Source organism: Epinephelus moara, chromosome 24 (assembly GCF_006386435.1).
Source record: "Epinephelus moara isolate mb chromosome 24, YSFRI_EMoa_1.0, whole genome shotgun sequence".
NCBI lineage: Eukaryota > Metazoa > Chordata > Actinopteri > Perciformes > Serranidae > Epinephelus > Epinephelus moara.
In genome coordinates, this window is record NC_065529.1 from 19,589,520 (window position 1) to 19,607,553 (window position 18,034).

The window sequence follows — 18,034 nt, forward strand, 5'->3', positions numbered from 1 at the left end:
ATCCAAGTAGTTAGGTTGTTTTTTTTAAACCATTTTTTTGTGTGTTAAATATAGAGACTACAACCAGTTCTGGTCCATTAAAGGAAAGGAATATTTTTTTGTTAGTTTTATTTTATTGTTACATTGCTTTATTAGTTAGTCATAAATATTTATTATTGCTATTTATTAACAAACGTTCAGAGAAGTTCTTGCATATTTTAGATTTAACCTGGCTAACTGAGTAATCTTGCTTGGTGTAATACCCCCAGCTGGACTGGAAGGCCTACATGACTGATAAACATTGTAAACAAAACCAAAACTGACATTCCTTGCACTTCCCCATGCATATTGGGGTGGCACTTTTTGCAATAAACTCACAATATTTTTTTTTCTTTTTGGTGCCATATTTTGTCAGAATTATGTATTACATGTACATTATCAATTAGATCATTTTTATTTATTTTTTTTTACAAGTAGTTTAATTACTTTTTCTAAGAAGCTTTTGTCAACTGAACTATACTAAACAAAAACTGAAATGTGACACTTTTCTTTTTGCTCTCATTTTTCACAGGATTAAGTTTAAGATGAAATACTTTTTTTAATGAACTCAATAGATTTATTTCTCACAAATTTTGGCCAGAAAATTTGACTGTTGCCCAGTAACTCAGTGTTCATTTCATTACCATAGGCCATCTCCAGTGTCATCTCTGTGAATTTGGCAGTACATCCAATCGGCCTCAGAACTGCACAAGTTGGTTACGATGACGAACTGCTGTCAGGTCAAGACTTTGGTGAGGACAAAGAGCATGCAGATGAGTGTCCTTGAGACAGTTTCTGAATCCGTTTTTTGGTTTTACGAACCAATTGTTGCATCAGCTGTCAGTGTGGCGTGTCTCGGATGACCTTGCAGGTGAAGAGGTTGGATGTGGAGGTCCTGAGCTGGTGTGGCTTACCATCGAAATAATGGAGTGGCTACAAGTGTTCTGCTGGTTGCATGTACTGCCAAATTAATGTAAATGACATTGGAGATGGCTTATGGTAGGGAAATGAACCTTCAGTTCATGGACAACAGCTCTGGTGAACTTTCCTGCGGTCAGCATGCCAACAGCACACTCCCTCTAAATTTGTGACATCTGTGGCACTGTGTTGTGTGATAGTAGTTATGGTGTTTAATCAGCTTCGTGATACACCACACCTGTGCATGGATTATTGTAAAAAAGAAGCGCCCACTGACAAAGATTTTAACATATTTGTGACCAAAATTTGAGAGAAATAAATCTATTGAGTGCTTGAAAAAAGTCTTAGATCTTTAACTTAAACTTGTAAAAAAAAAATGGGAGCAAAAACAAAATTGTTGTGTTTAAATCAGTACAGAGTCCTTCCTAGAGTAGCTTTACTGTAGTTTAACTTGTCCCATGTAGCTTCCCCAATACTAGAAGTTAACCATTAAATTGAGTATACACTGTATGCTGAGTGTCCAGTCCCGCTGTGTGCCGCTAGATGTCGCTGGTCCCTGTGTGTGGCGGCTGGTGGGCAGGCAGGGGGCTGGATGTGGGCTGTTGGAGACTCCAGGGGGGCAGCAGGGTATGTGTGTGTTTGTGAGAGTGTTTGAGGCTCGTCGAGCAGCAGGGGAACTTGAAAACTTCACTGCGTTCAGCGAGGGTCGTCTGTGTACGGAGACTCAGCGACTAGGAGCTGAATCCGCTGCTTTACAGTCCAGCTGTGATCGACAGAGGAGGACCGGTCCGGTTCTCAGCATAGGAACGATTTCCGGCCAACATGGATGATTTAGGTAAGTTCGCTCGCCGTGAATGCAACATTTACACAGCGCGCGCGTGTGTGTATTGTTACAACGCTACCACACACTGCTGGCGTTAGCTTTGTAGTCAACCTATGGTGGTTTTTAATAGGGTTGTTGACTGTAGTTGTGTGTTCGGGTCAGCAGTGTGTGTCCAGGTAGGTGAAGTTATCCCGGTTCAGCTGAGCTCAGCGCGAGGTTACATGCCCAGAAAGGCCCCGCGTGCTTACATGAGGAAGCCCTGCTACCAGACTCATTGCGATAATTAGCCCAATTAACATGTGTGTTAGCGGGTGTGTATGTGAAGGAAAAAGGTGTGTGAGAGGACGTAGCGCTGTGGTCGGTGTGTTGGCAGTGATTGTGGGCGAGTTATTCCTCTCACAATTCCTCCACATCACTTATCTGGGCATGATAATCTACTGTAAGGCTCCTCTAACTTTTTCATGCTCATAACCAGCGGAAATATATAAATTAGACCTCAAGTCATTTGGCATTTGATGAGACACTGACCTAACGAGCCCCTCCTGGTGATTGTCAGGCTTACATAACTGCCTCTGCTGCAGGTGGGAGCTGGTTTCAGTGGTATAAACAACATGAAACAATCAGTATTGAGACAGTGTTTCCAGTCGTTCAATGGTCTGCAGCCCCTTGAAACTGTTTTCAGCTTAAATGTTACCCTTATTTCAGCACATTGTCACATTAGTGCATTATTAGCCCACATATACAGGAGCAGGTGAATCCATGAGAGCTGTGTCTGTGCAGATGAGCTCAACTCTGTGAATTCTAGCACACTTGATGACAGCAGAAAATGTAATGCCTGAGGCCAGGTTGTGGTGACAGGGACGATGTGAAGAGCTCAGCACAATGTTCTTGATGCACACACCATCCCGGCTCTCCAGATTCCCTCAGTGACAGCTCCTTTTGCTATTATTGTAGTAGTTTAAAATTCTTATTGCCAGCTCAACACCCTTTGCACTTTGTTTTAGCTAGACAGTCATGGGCGGATAATGAGACAGCTGGGCACCTGGGCACAGACATGCAAAAGGGCCCACCACATCTCCTACACAGAAGCAAGACACACAGACTTTGTGCTGGCATCTCTTTGTAGTTGTCGGCTTGTGTTTTGTGTCTCTTTGTGTGATTTTTTTCATGTCCTTATGGTTGTTTGGTGTCTCTTTGAGGCCATTTTGTGCTTCTTAGGGGTATATTTGTGTGTTTCTTGGTTTTATTCCTTTTTGTAGTTGTTTTGTGCCTTTTTGTTTTTCTTTTGTGTCTTTTTGAGGTATATCATTGTGTTGTCTTCTTGTAGCTGCTCTGTGTCTCTTTGTAGCCATTTTGTGTCTCTTTGTAGTTCTTTAGCATGCCTGTCATTTTTCCAGTCTTCTTAAAGGTCAATTTGTATCTTTTTGGAGAATAGTGCTGTCTTTTTTGCTCCTTTTGTGTCCTTTTGTAGTTGTTTGTGTCACTTTGTAGTTGTTTTCCGTCTCTTTGTACTTATTTTGTGTCTATATATTTCGTCTTTTTGGTCGTTGCATGTCTCCTTGTAGCTGTTTTGTGTCTCTTTGTAGTTTTTTTTGCATGTCTTTGTCATTTTATGCCTTCTGAAAGGTCAAATTGTGTCTCTTTGAGGTATTTTGGTGTCTTTTTTGATTGTTTTGTATCTCTGTGTGGTCATTTTGAGTCTCAGTTTTGAGTGACAGTTTGTACATGCGGGCCCCTGACACATAATCCATCCATGTTGGCAGTGCATGTGGTGATCACAGTAAGACTGCCGCAAACCATGCAGGATCTTTCACAAGTTTCTTCTAGTGCTGTAGAATAATTTATAGGAGCAACTATGCAGACCCCCTTCAGTGATGTAAAGTGTGCAGCCTAATTAAAAACAGAAGGAAATCACTGAAGTAGCACAGCTCGCACAGTGCAGGATTCAGGCTTGGTTGCTTTTTGTGTTCATTTACAAGCATGGACTGTTCCATTTGTGTTTACAAGGCTTTGAGTTTTACCCCGGCAACTGTAAGGTTAAGTTTAGCAGGACATCCGTGAAATGCATTGGAGTCGGGTTCATTGGATGCTAAAAAAGACACCAGAATGCATTCATAAAGTCAAAGATGATAAATGTGTTGCAAAAGCCTTCCAATTACCACCCGCTGTGAGGTGCAGGTGGACTTGCTGTCAGATAAGAGGTATAGTTCTGTTCTGCAGAATCTTAACACATTCCCATTCGAGGTAGGGCGAGGCTATCTGAACTGGCCTGGTTAATTTAAAAAAGCAATTTGAGCACAGTGTCTTTTTAGTCGTTGCCGTCATGATTGCTCCGCAGCAGAACGCCTGGATATATCTAATTTGGACCAAAACCCAGCTCTGTGGTTGACATCTTGGTGGTGAGAGTGAGACTGTACCAAGAACATTGGTCATTCTATATCCAGTCAATATTTATGGATACCTTCTCAGCTTACGTGGGTGAAGGGCTTTCCTTAAAGTAGCTGCTTAAAAAAGGAGCGTTACACAACCCAGTGTAATTATCATGTCACAGGGTTGTAAATTCTGTCATCGTTTTAGCAGAGACCTGTAAAACTGTGGCACATAAACCTAGAGAAATAAAGGCTTCAGATACCTCACTGTTCAGTGTTCAGTGCTCTGTGCTTATGGACGTTACTGGGATGAGAGTCACTGCGGGACATCTTTCTTCCATGTGTTTATGAAAATGGAATGTGTTGATGTTTTAAAGTGGTTTTAATGCAGTCGGGAATCTAAAGAAGTGCCTCTTAAAGGACTGAAGCGAGGCAGTGCAAGAGAGCCATCCACCTCGGACCCCAGAGAGGACGACGAAACCTACATGTATTTTTAGCAGAGGAGTCCTTCTTCTTAAGCGCTGAGCCAGCAGCACCTAGAAACCTTCCACCAAGCGGCTCTTCCATCTCTCTTTCCCTCTTCCCTCACTTTTATTGTTCATTCTCACAGTCTTCCTATATCCAACACCAGGGACCTGACAGCAGTGACTCTGACTGGCAGGTTTGCTTCCTCCATAAAAGTGTCTTTCCTGTGATCCGCACATGTGCGCACTCTTAATTTGCCTTATCCCCATGCTTCCTTCAGAGCCAGCCGTGGGAGCAGACTAGCGCTGCTCACACTAGGCAGGGCGTCGGGGTGAATCAGGCCCACATGCAGGGATTGGGCCTCAGCCAAAATTTATCCTCCTTAAACACTGCACTGCCCCGCCCTCTCTCCCCACTCCCCATCATTCCTGTGGTGAACCACATAGGAAGCTGCAGGCTGCAATCTATTGACAGTTTAAAGCGGGCTGAGTTTGCAGGAGAGCAGATTAGCCTTTAGGAACATTTGGATCATGGCAGATTGTGATGCTTGATCGCCTGCAATTATCAAGTTTTTTAAATCGGGAACTGGATACAAAAGCTTTCTTTTATTATGCTAGACATGGATTCATATCTTTTGTGTCTCCTATTATTTGTGCAATCTCTGCAGTTTAGACGCCTGGCATGTTCTGAGGCAAACTTTCATTGACCTCCCCTCCTCAGCTATCAGCGCTGCCGAGCGTTGCTCCGTGCTTCACTGCTCTGGGCCTGCACCAACAAGACATGAATGTCAACTAGCCTCCAAAGTTAACTTCCTTTTACTGACTTTGATCCACAATACCTTTTCACTATTTCCTTTTCATGTCTCCAAATACAGTAACTGCTCTGTTTCTCTCTCACTGATTTGTTTTACTGTGGCTTTGGTGGCATCATTTGAAGTGAAGTGATTCCCTAGAGCCCTGTCAGCACAGCAGCTTCAGCGTTGGAAATGTCACTCTTGGAGTGGGCGTGGGCGAAGTAGTCCTTTACTTACTCCAAATGAGATCTGATGTAGCCTAGATACTAAACCAAGTCTAAATTTAGGTTGGTTCATTGTTTATACACCAAAAGGAACGTCAGACGGCTCATGTGTGGACATTTGACATTTCCTCTAGATACTCCCTATCAGACTGTGACAACAATGTCATTTATGCCTGAGTGGTGGTTTTTCACTCTATCAGGGACACTGTTTGTATATCAACATGATATCCATTCTGCCCACGAGCAGCATGGCCTTGTCAGTCAGTGTTGCTCTCAGCGATAATCAACCTTCATCTTCATTTGACTTATGATGCATTGATGAATCAGTAACTCCACTGTGCATACAGTGTGATGATAACCAGTGAATTATTTCAGGTTTTGAAGGAATCAATGAAGTAGTTCTGCAAAATGCGTAACCCTTGTTTAGAAATCACAAATTTGTAGGGCTGGACCTGAATATTTGACCATTCGAGTGTCTCATTGGGTAGGTATTTGATTCTTAATTTTTGGATTTGACTATTCTTTTGTTTTAAATGACATTAAAGGGATTGAATTTTTTTGAGGTACCTATCTATAATCAGTGTATTACCTACGGTAGATGTCAGTTGGTGTGCTCCCAGTTAGGAGAAGCAGACAGGAGTACTACGACAGAAGCTAAGCAATGAACTGCTGTGGACAAGGGCAGCAGCAAAACATATTTAAGCTACTTAAAAAATGTCCTACCAAAAAAAATCAGTACCAGTTTAAGTGGATGCTATATTGTGAATATTTTAACAGCTTTACTTTGCCATCAGACGGCCCTTTCCTTTGGCACTACATCTTCTCAACTGTAGAACTTCCATATTCCTAAACATCTCTGTCCTTCGGCCCGTTCAGTCTCCGTCTGTAAAAGTTCTTCTCTCTACTCCGGTTCATAAACGTGTCGTCTCAGCAGTGAACGACATTTTGTTGTTCATGTCATAATCACTATATCTGTTGTGTTTTCCATAAACTGCTGAAAGTCTGACCCAAACAGCTGATCTGTGATGTTTTACAGTGAGTGGCTAAGTTGTGCTTATGCATAGGAATATAGATGTTTTACGGCTGAGAAAATGTAGTGCCAAGGTAATGGGCTGTCTGACGGCAATGTAAAGCAGCAAAAATATCCTCAGTATAGTGCACACTTGAACTAATTTAGATGATTTTAGGTGACTAAAATATGTTTTGCTATTGCCCCTGCCCACCGAAGTACATTGCCTGTGTTGGCACTCCTGTCTGCTTGTTGAAACTGGGGGCGTGCAGACCACCATGTACTGATGGTAAAACACTGTAAAAATCTGTGCTATCCCTTTAAAGAATTGAAAAATGAATATAAATCTCATGAATTTAAATCTCAAACTTGATGTTTTGGAGCTAGTATGTTGTTTCTGTACTACTGTTTCACAGCGCTTTGTCAGGCATTGGATTCAGAGCCTATGATTATTAACAAGCATCTATGTAGGTCTATATTTTATCCATGGTAAGAAAAGTTGTCACAAGCTGTTTTTGTATCACAAAAAGTCCATGGGTAAAACATCATTCAACCAAACCCATTGGAATTACAAACATGCATAAAACACACCAAACCTTTTTTATAGACAAATAATACAAATAACAATACTGTAGAGTGTCGAATAGGACAATAGTACTCAACCTTTGTCGCGTCAAGGACCCCTTAATTGATGCACACTAGGTCATAGACCCCCGTTTGAAAAGATTTCACTTCAGGGACCTCCATCTGAGAAGACTGTGGTTGGAATTCAGACCAGAATTCTTTAGTTGTCAACTACAGCTGAGGAGATAACCATGTAGGAAGTGAAACCTTTGATCAGAATAGTCACTCTTATGACTCTTAGTTACATTGGGCTGACTTTGAAAGTGAATCAAACAGTGAAAACAAGCTATTCCTCATTTTTCTAGGGACCCCCTGGCAATCTCTCAAGGATCCCTGGTTGAAAACCACTGGATTAGAATAACAGAATCCTAAAAATGGAATGCCTTTAGGGAAATCGAAAAACGTGTCCCAGCGCTATGTCGTCTGTCTCATCTGAAACATTTGGTTGAGACAGACAGTAGTAGTTTGATATTTCGGGAAATACACTCACTGGCTGTTTTGGCAAGAGGTAGATGAGAAGAGTGATACCACTCCCATGTCTTCAGCAATTTTGCTCTGGATAAATAAAGTTTTACCTTATCTTGTGTCTGTTTGCCAAGTATGAAGCTACAGCTGTTAGCTGCTTAGCTTAGCTGCTTTCTGTGCTGATGGAACAAATAAGATTTAACGTTTTAACCAGTGAGATGAAGAAACTGAGGGTGTGGTTTTAAAGACCAGGGAATTTACCAGGCAGAGAAAGTTGAACAAAAGATGCTATGGAGGTGCATTATGGGAAGTGAAGCTTGACTCATACTAGGGAATAAAAGTCAACATATCTCTGCCTCTGTTGCTTTAATTATGGCCATTCCTATTTTTATCTGTCTCTTATAAGTTCCCCAAATGTATGGAAATGCATTACTAAATCACTGGAGTACCCTTTTAAGTGTAAAGTCAGCCCGGACATGGAAGTTCCCGTTATCTAAAATTAACAGTTAACTTCCTCTTCAATTGAGCTCAAAAATCTGGCAAGTTGTTACAAATTACATGTTCAGTAACCCTGGGCTTTATGCAACAAAGGGCAAGCCTTCGCTAGATGATAAGTCTCCTGTGAGCGGCATATAAATCACACACAGAATCAATGTAGCATCTGAAGGCTCGAGAGAATCCCTTGTATCTCCTCCAGGGTTTGTCCATCTGTTTGACTTTAAAATTAAAACCCCGCAGGGCTTTGAAACATATGGTGTATTCACACACACACTAACACACTTGCGCACGCTCAAAACAGGCATACAAAAACGCTCCTGATCACAGACTGCTGGTGTGGACAGACAGCTCTGAAGGGGAAGCTGACTAAGCAGCGACAGCTCTACACTCAGCCAAGCGTCATGTCATCTCTCATGGGCCCAGCGCACCATAACAACAGCCTGCAGGGTTGATATCAGAAAAACTACTGTAGATTTTTGGAACCAGGGTTTATGTGAAAATAGGCATTTAAGCCAAAAAACATATTAAGACTCAGGGATTCAAGGAAAATCTGGCTGTGGGTAGGATCTGTGTTGTTTTAGTTACAGACCAGCATGTCTCACAGTATAGTTACTGAGGCTGCTCGATTATGGCAAAACTCATATCATGATTATTTTGGTCAGTATCGAGATCACAGTTATTTATCATGATTAGTTACTGACTTTGAACACATCATGCATTTGTTGCAGTAAAAAAAAATGCATATTAATCATCAAATTAATTGAATAAAATTTGCTGAATGGGTAAGCGGTTGCATTAATTGGTTGTGTTACCTGAGTTAGGATGGGCTTCAAGGTAAAGGGTATGGCTCTTAAGGAAAGGGGTGCACTGGATTTATTACACGTTAGCTTTTCCTGCTTCAGCTTCTCGTCCGTGGTCGGAAAGCACAGGGTGTACACTTTGTTGTTGTCTCTAGTTGACCCCTGTCACTCTACTCAGCAGCCAGGAGACGAGACACAGGAAACTCCTGTTGGTTGTGACGAGCTGCAGCTTTTCTTTGTGCACAAACTGCAAACTGCACTGTATGAAAAAAATTCACAGCTTAAAAACTCCACGTCCACTTTCACCACATGCACCACATTCACCATCATGCTCTCTTGCTCCATCACACACACTGTACCACAGGTTGGACTGAATCATTGTTTCGTAAGTCACAATTAAGTCTCATGTCTCTGCATTTAAGTCCCAAGTCATGACAGGGAAGTCCTGAGTCAAGTCTCAAGTCCTAAACTTCGAGTTTTAAGTCCCAAACAAGTCAAAATGTGTTCTTAACCAAATGTAATACCATTTTAACAACAGAGTAATAATATTTTAAATGTACATAGATCAGGAATGCTTCATAAAGTGCAACTGAACTTCATCATAAAAATGTTTGGCTAACATTGCACTTTCATAGCATGTCACACTATTTGACCAGAATTATTTTTCCTCATCTTGGCCCCTTAGTACCTTCTGTTAAATCTCATGTTAAAAATCTTGGAGTCATATTTGATTCCGAATTGAAGTTTGACAGACAAATCAATCATGTAGAAAAATTAATTTTCATGCTGTTGCGCACTCTCCAAACTCAGATCAGTGCTCTGTATCTCTGAGCTCGAGAAAGTCATCCATGCCTTCATTTCCTCCCGCCTCGACTATTGCAATTCGTTATATTCTGGTATTACTCATTTTTGTTTATCCTGTCTTCAGCTAGTCCAATATGCAGCAGCAAGAGTTTTAACAAGGTCAAAAAAGTACACCCATTCTTGCCTCCCTACACTGACTGCCTGTTAGCTACAGGATACCTTTTAAGATTCTGATGTTTTTCTACAAAGTGTTAAACGGCCTCGCCCCCTCTTACATTATAGAGCTTCTTTCCCCGTACCATACCATGAGAGAAATGAGATCATTTGATCAAAGACTTGTGTCTGTCAGAGATCCAGGACTAAGGGTTGCGGGGACAGGACTTTCTCTGGCGCTGCCCCAAAGCTCTTGGATTCTCTTCCTCCCACCATCCCATAAAGAATCGTCTTAAAGCATGCTTTTATTCTATCGCCTTTTGCATATAGTGTGACTGTCTTTGTTGGTATTACTGTCACACTGTGGTGACAGTATAAAAAGAAAGAAGAAGTGATATGTTGTCATGACTGTTATCTGTCTGTGTCGCATGTCGGTCTGTTATCTCCCAAATTTTTGTGTTTCTCTCTTCTCGTTTGCTTGTGTTCTTTTTTTTGTGTGTGCTGTAAGAGCACTTTGGATCAACTTTGTTTGTATTATAGTGCTGTATAAATAAAGTTGACTTGACTTGACTATTTACCAGTACCACAATTAGTTCATAGCACCACATTAGCTCATTAACTTTGTTAATATTACCCTCGACTTTATGTTCTTCATGCAAATTCAGATGTCAAGCGAAGTCGGAAGTTGTTGTGTTTCCAGCTGTAATTTTTGACCTGCATATTTTGCATTCTGCAATTTGTGTTTTTGTTTTTCAACACAGACAAAATTATGTTTGGTATCATTTTTTCCAACTGGTGCTCAGTAACGTAACCAGAGTTCTTCATGGTTCTCTCCTGCAATTTGATTGGATGCTGTCGGATTGGATTAAACAAAGTGTATCATCTGGGGAATTACATGTCGACTGGCTGGGAATGAGTAACCTTAAAGTTAGTTGATTCAGGAAATGAAGGGGAAATGAATCGATTCATGACACTTTTTAAATAACATACTTTTTTATCTTTGGACTTGGGGGAAGGACTCAAGTATTTAGATGTTTAGTCTAAAAGTTAAGTCACGAGCCATCGGCGTTTAAGTCCAAGTCGAGGTTGCAATCTAAAGCCATCAAACATGGACACACACACACACACACACACACACACACACACACACACACACACACACACACTCTACGTACCGTCTGCTGTCTACTGATAATTGTTTTATCTCCAAAATCATAATTGAAAATAAAATTCAATCAAATGCCCAGCCCTACAGTTACTACATGTACCAGTCATGTTACCCTGTCCTGCTTTTTGTCAGCTGAGCTCATTGAGCCCTTTTTATTGGTCAGCTTCTCGTCCAGCTGGGCACATGTTTCATGACAGGAAGTGCCCTTTGTGACCTCTCTGTTGTAGTGGCAGTCAGGAGGATTCTTTGCTGTGAACAGACAGAATAGCCTATTGTAGGTCGCAGACATCATGTTAGTCATACAAACTTGTGGACATGCCTCATCCTGTCCTATTTTCAGCAACTTCCTAAATGTGAGCAGAAGAAACCGGCTTGCTTTTGCTCTTATTAAATCCTGTTGTTGTTGTTTTTTCTTGCTGTTTTCCATTTTGTTTCCAGGCAACTGGAACAGCTCATTAGCTTGATGTAGCATGTTGTCACTGAAGAAATTAAGCAAAATAAGGTGCAGTTGTAACACATTCTGTGTCATGTGTTAGGGATATGCCTAAAGCAGCCTTCCACTATCGTGCTGTGCTCTGATGAATTGAGTTCCCTGCTGACTTTGTGAGATTCTTATCCCGGCACTCGGTCTGACAGTGACTGACAGCTCGGTTGATGCGACGCTGCTGATCCTCTGATGCAAGCTGTAACAGGAAAACAGCTGGTCTAACAGTTTTGCATGGGAGATAATTGTGCCGCAGTATTTTAATTTTAATCAAAATTAAATTGGTGCTACCTCAGTGCAACAAAAGGTACCTGCTGTTGAGATCGTGGGTCCTGTGCTTCAGTTCAATGAATGCCTATTTGTCGCATGAAATCGAGCTCTCAAAGTGTCAGATGGCCTTTCAAATGCACCTGCATGGTTTTTCAGGCTTTCCCCTAATTGGCTTCTAAATGTCATTTTTCTAAGAGGTTGTATGGTTGGCGTGGCTGCAGGCTTAGATAACACACCACTCCTTTTATTAGGAAATGGGTTCGTGCCCAGCAGGTTTCCTCTGGCCTTGGCGTGGGTTTAAATAGTAAATAACACACTGCTGGTACTGCCCTATTTGGGATATAAAGCCACCACAATGAAGGCCTTTGATGAATTGGGAAGTTGAGGGGGTGCGGACAAGTGAGTGTGCACATGTGAAGGAAAGTGAGCATTATTATACGCGTGTGTGTGTGCTTCATATTGCCTGTGCTTCAGTTGGATTTACAATCAGCATCTGGCTTGTTAAAGAGGATCATTCAGGAAGACCGATCTAGACCCCACTCGAGTTAATGACAGCATCGGTGATGCTTAGGTCAGGATTACTACTTTACAGGTTTATAGGGGTGTTGGCTTAACAGGAGTTTATACACACATATACACACACACATATGCAGGCTCTGGCACCCACGCCGAGCTGACTGTTTTCCAGTGGAATGATTTGGCCTGTTTTGCAGACCTCACAAACCCTCCTCTCCATCCTCGTCCCTCTGTCCTCGTCCTGCCGGAGGGGGACAAAGAGCAGCTTGTTTCTGGTGCTGTGACCTACTTCAACCCAGAGAAGACAGAACCAGACAGAACTGATTAGGAGAAGGGGAAAAAACAGTCCATCTATCCATTCATCCATCTCTCCAGCCTTCTGTTTTCTACCACTTAACCGGGTCTGGGTTATGATAGTTGCAATCTGATAATTTTTATTATTATCTTTTTTTTTTCTTTTTTTTTTGAGCTTTCAACCATATCTCATAGTCTTAATCAACAGATGGAGTTTAAAGCTCCAGACAAAGCAAGAACATTGAGCTTAAGATAAGATTTTTTTCCGTTAAAACTCAAATTAAGACCAAAAATCACAATTATTAGGCGCATAAAGTGTAATTGTGCATGTTTTATCTAAATTTAATTCGATGCTTTAAAGATATACTGTGCAGAATTTTCCTGGGAAACAATGTGTAGACTCATACAGGAGTATTCCTTCTCCTTCTCATCATTTATGACGCACAACAGTGTGTGGTGGTGTGTTTATCTGCAGAGACTCTGCTCTCTTATTTTCTAGGCTCAGGACATTTGAGGCATTTTTGAAAACAACCAAGATGGCTGCCGCTGACGTGGAACTGTGTTGAAGTACCATTTTCAAATTCTGACGGCAAAACAGCAACACTCGTTGACAGACATATTTATGCTACACCATCACAGCTTATCTCTGCACGCTGTAGTCTGATTACATTTATCCGTGGTTCAGCGCTATGGCACATGTTTCGTTGCTCTGATTGGTTGTAGCTCTATCTTTTGGTCTGTGTCTGTTGATAACATTGCTTGGGAATCCAAAATGAACTGAGAGGTTCCAGACTAACTTGTGTTTGCAGTTTGGTGTAGTGATCTCAGGCTAGCAGAATTTTTAAAATAATGGAATTATAAAAACCCAAATATTGGGCATCACTTCCGTCATACAACTCAGGTTTAAAAATCTTAAAGTGTAAAAACAGTATGTCATCCTGTAGTGTGGCCTCAGTCACACCAGTAGATGAAACTGTCTCTCACTTGGCGCTGCCACAGGAGAAATTGCTGAAGACGTTGTTTGAATGAATGGTAAAATGTCTTAAATTTCCCAACTATAGTTCAGTGGATAGTTTTACTTCCACTTGCTATCATAAAACTGGATGAATGACTTCTATACAGACATTCAGGGACTTCAGGGAAACTTTTAGTTTCCTTTTTGGCCCTGTAGTGTGTGGATTTAGTTTTAGATGTTATTTTCAGTCAAAAGTAAAATACTAAAACACATACTGTATTGCTTTTGTTTGCGATTCAAATAAACATGAGCAATCTTTCATTTTGTCTTTAATAAATGTACCCTCAGCGCTGCTGAAACATTGCTTTCACCGCTGTTGCATGCACACAGATGCTCAAAATAACCACAGGGGCAACATGTAAACCACAGGAAAGCTTCTGCGCCCACAAACTACCTCTGTGTTCTTTGTAAGCCTCGCTCTGTGGGGAATAGGAGAGGGGAGGTAGGTGGGAGACGGCAAGAGGAGTGTGCTTTATCTTTTGTACTCGTACGGTTTCAGTTTCAGACAGTCTCCTCTCACTTTTGTCATTCAGTTCTCGTAGTCGTATGAAGAGGTTGATACATTATTCATACAGTCAAAAATCCTTTAATTAATTCAATTCATTTAGTGAAATGTAATGATTCATTTCAGTAGATATTTATTGTCCCCATGGGCATTTGGGCTGCAGCAAGGATTAAACTCACAAGCCATAACAGCACTATGAAAGCAGCTACAAAAAAAAGGATTTAAAGTGAAAAAGCATTAGGCAGATAATCAGAAGTGACTGAGAAGCAGGCAGAAGAGGAACGAAAAAGTGCATGTTATTCACTGTAAATGCAAAATAAAAAAAAAACTGTTCTTCAAAGTGATATTGGATATAATTTGTAGTGAGTGTGTTTTGCTCTTGAGCTGCACAAAGTAGCGATTTAAAAGAAATGATAGAATACTAGCATGTCAGTATGCCTGACATTATAGGTGGCCTCACTCTTGCAGAAAGTCTGAGCGGGTGCAATGAAGACATAAAAATACAAATTAAGCAATGATCTAAAATCTCACATCCACTCTTAGGTGTCGCTGCTCTAACTATAACAGTGTAAAAAGAGATGCAGCGTGGCTCAAGCTCAGTTGTGAGGCAAGACTACTTTAGTAGATAGAGTTATTCACCCACATGAAAAGGTGTTTGATGCTATTATGTTTGAACAACAGAAAATTCAAGGTAAATTAAAAGTGCAGTAAGGTAAACGTGCCAAAAAGCACATTGGACGACCTTTCACAGATGAAGAGCACTCTGAGAGAGGAAAGATACAGATGGTGCTCTTAAGTCGCACAAGTTACAGACTGTAAATGGATCTTAACTACTGTGTGTCTATAAAAATTACTCCATACAGTGGACGGCTTTGTGGTGACATGAGCATTGTACTTGAGGTCAAACATTAATGTAGAATGCAGCTTTTTTTAATACATATTTGTTGAGGTCACACGTACAGTACTTTCTGAGAAAGTAGACTCATCGCATGGGCTGAAATGGGTGTTACTTTCTGGGTGGAAATGATCAGAGGCGAGGTTTCAAGCTCATGACTATGTCTGCAGTCAGCTGTCACTTGTGGGTGGCTGCAACCTGTAAAACAGCTTAACTTCATTAATTGCCATCTGTTTGATAATACGTTTATTTTAAATGAATTTGGTGAAGTATGCGAATAATAAAGTGGTTATTCTGTGGTGAGCATTGATGTTGTAATTTGAAAAATAGTTAGCTTTTTATGCCTAAGTTACCCCTCTCATGTCTTTGTGTCAAACTATGGAGCTTGGCCAGGAGGTGATTTCAACCTGTCTCCTATCGTCCTAAATTTGTTTCAAGTGACTAGTGACATAAAAATAATAGTTAGCATGTTAGCCGTTAGCCTAGATACAGCCGGGGCGCATAGTAGCGTCAGACCTGTTACAACGTAAGTGAACAGGCAACCTTCAAGTGAAAAGTTAGTCCACTAAACAAGCTTTTTTTCCACAAAGACCGCCTCATATCGTTAGGATAAATGTCGTAAACATGTTGTCTTACCTTACCGGTGTGGCGCCATGTTTGTTTACCATTTAGCTCTGCTTTCCACTTTGGGGCAAGCTGTTAACGCACCATGCTTATTTACACATCCAGCAGAGATACAGAACAATATTGATTAATATATTATGTGTTTCTGGCCCCCAGGTAAATGTAGGTCTAATATTCATACATCCTTTGGCTCTGTGTTTGGTCTCTACCAGAGCATGTGAGCGTAGCGGAGCAGGTGAAAATTTCCGCTCCTCGCTCGCAGACCTGTCACTTTGCGCCGCTTGTCCGCTCCGCTTGGTTCTGCGCATTCTTAGCTCCGCTCTGCTCCATCATAAATTTTATCCCGCTCCACTCGCTCACCACTCTGCTCAAAACAACTGCGTCATACTACCCTAACCTATAATCTTCTATTCACAAATAAAACGGGGTCTGCCCATTTTTCCGACAGCCCATTGGTCCGACATCCCATTGTTCCGACCATATTAAACCCATTGTTCATGATGCCCTGTGGTTAAGGTCTGGTTAGGTTTAGGCACAAAAACCACTTGGTTAGGGTCAGGAAAAAATCATGGTGTGGGTTAAAATGAAAAAGAAAGTGACAAACACATAAGCCGTGAGCCTGCTTCGCCAGCTGACCCAGAGCCGGTCGCGGCGCACCATCAAGGTAGAAATACGCCTGCCAGGAGCCATTCAGTACGGCGGAAAGCTCCCCACACAACCCGGACCCCAGAGTTAATAACAGGAGGTTATGGTGTTTCAATCTCTCCTCTCTATGACACTTGCATCTCGACCAGTAGCCTACTTTTGTTGCGTTGCTGATCCTCTATGGTACACAAATACAGTAAAAATCACATATCGGAACAACGGGACGTCGGACTAATGAGAGGTCGGAACAATGAGAGGTCGGAACAATGCTACGGCACCAATAAAACATGAGCTTGGTAGATTCTCCGGGGAAGCCCTCTCCCCGCAGTTAGGGACCGTTCTACACGGTACCGCTGGCAGGGTGGAAATAAGTCAAAGTGTAGAGGAGACGGACCAGGTTAAGCGGCCGACCTCCGAAGCCCTCTCGCCTCTCCCCGCAGTTAGGGACCGTTCTCCAAGGTACCGCTGCTTCTCTTCTCAGTTTCTTTTCTGAAGTACACAGTAAACTCCATAGTTTTTAAAGAAAATAGTGTGGGTGTGCGCGGGTTAGGGTTAGGGTTAGGGTTTTTTGAAAGGGTTTTGTGAGTCTGTGGTTAACACAAGCTTAAGAGACTTTTACATTTTGTTCTATGACATTAAATATGTCAGTAGATACCCTACTCGTGAACTTAAAGCTTCTATGTGTCTTAAAAAAGGCGGTTGCCAACAAGTGACTGAATGAGACTACAGAACGTCATCAGTCTTGTTATAGTGGTAATGTTTGGTCATGCGACCGTGGTGTAGTTTGTTAATAGCCTAATGTTAGCTTTTTACTTCTGGTAATTGCATTTAGGCTTTAAATCTCCTAAAAGTGGTGTTCATTTGTGAGGATGATCTCGCTGAACATAATGTGAAGTATCAAAAACATTTGTTTGTCATAAAGCTAATTTTCGTCAGTAGTCCAAAATCCAATGGAAAAATCCTATAGGCTTTTTGACGAGGGGACCAGTGTGATGCCAACTTCCGCATCAGCCTACAGAAAATCGTCATCCCCGGGGCACTCTATAGTCTACCATTATACAGGTGACATCTTGGGATCTGGTATCTGGGTATTATAGATTCATGGAGAGGACCCGCTCTGTATGTAGATATAAACAGGCCATTCTAAGGTAACAAAAACATAATGATTCTTATTTTCAGGCGATTATTAACTAATGAAAACATAGTTGTTAATATTTTATTCCTTTCCTGTCAATAGATGTCCCTAAATCCTACACACTTGACCATTTTCGTAACACCGCTAGCAATGTCTTCTATCAGCAATCACTGTCTTCTTAAAATTTGTAAAAAGGCATAAAACTACAGGAAAACATTGAAGATAATCTTTTGTTATAACATGTAAGAAGTCAAGGAAACACAACAGGGGATTCAGTCAGGTTGAATTACTCAGGTTTTCAGTTAGCGGACTTTCTCTGGGCCTCACTGTGTTATTCAAGTGTTGGATTGCATGTGTCTAAACAGACTTAGCTGTAATTGTATTGAATAGTGTAGAGTGGAGTACAAGCTGCTGTGTAAGCAGTCGTATTCTGTGACTTAATTGTAAGTGCGGGCTGTGGTGCCGTTTCCATTTAATAGCACTGGTAGCATTTCATTGATCTGAACATGAGAAAACTCCA

At 41.4% G+C, this 18,034-nt stretch overlaps 1 protein-coding gene across 1 annotated transcript in view; it reads left to right on the forward strand.

The window, feature by feature from the left end:
• The first annotated feature begins 1,543 nt into the window (after nucleotides 1-1,543).
• LOC126385387 (paxillin-like) overlaps nucleotides 1,544-18,034 on the forward strand; it is a 36,082-nt gene continuing 19,591 nt past the window's right edge. The window contains exon 1 of the mRNA XM_050037025.1: nucleotides 1,544-1,771. Within this exon, the coding sequence (XP_049892982.1) occupies nucleotides 1,759-1,771 (13 nt within the window). The 5' untranslated portion in view covers nucleotides 1,544-1,758. The remainder of the gene's footprint in view (nucleotides 1,772-18,034) is intronic.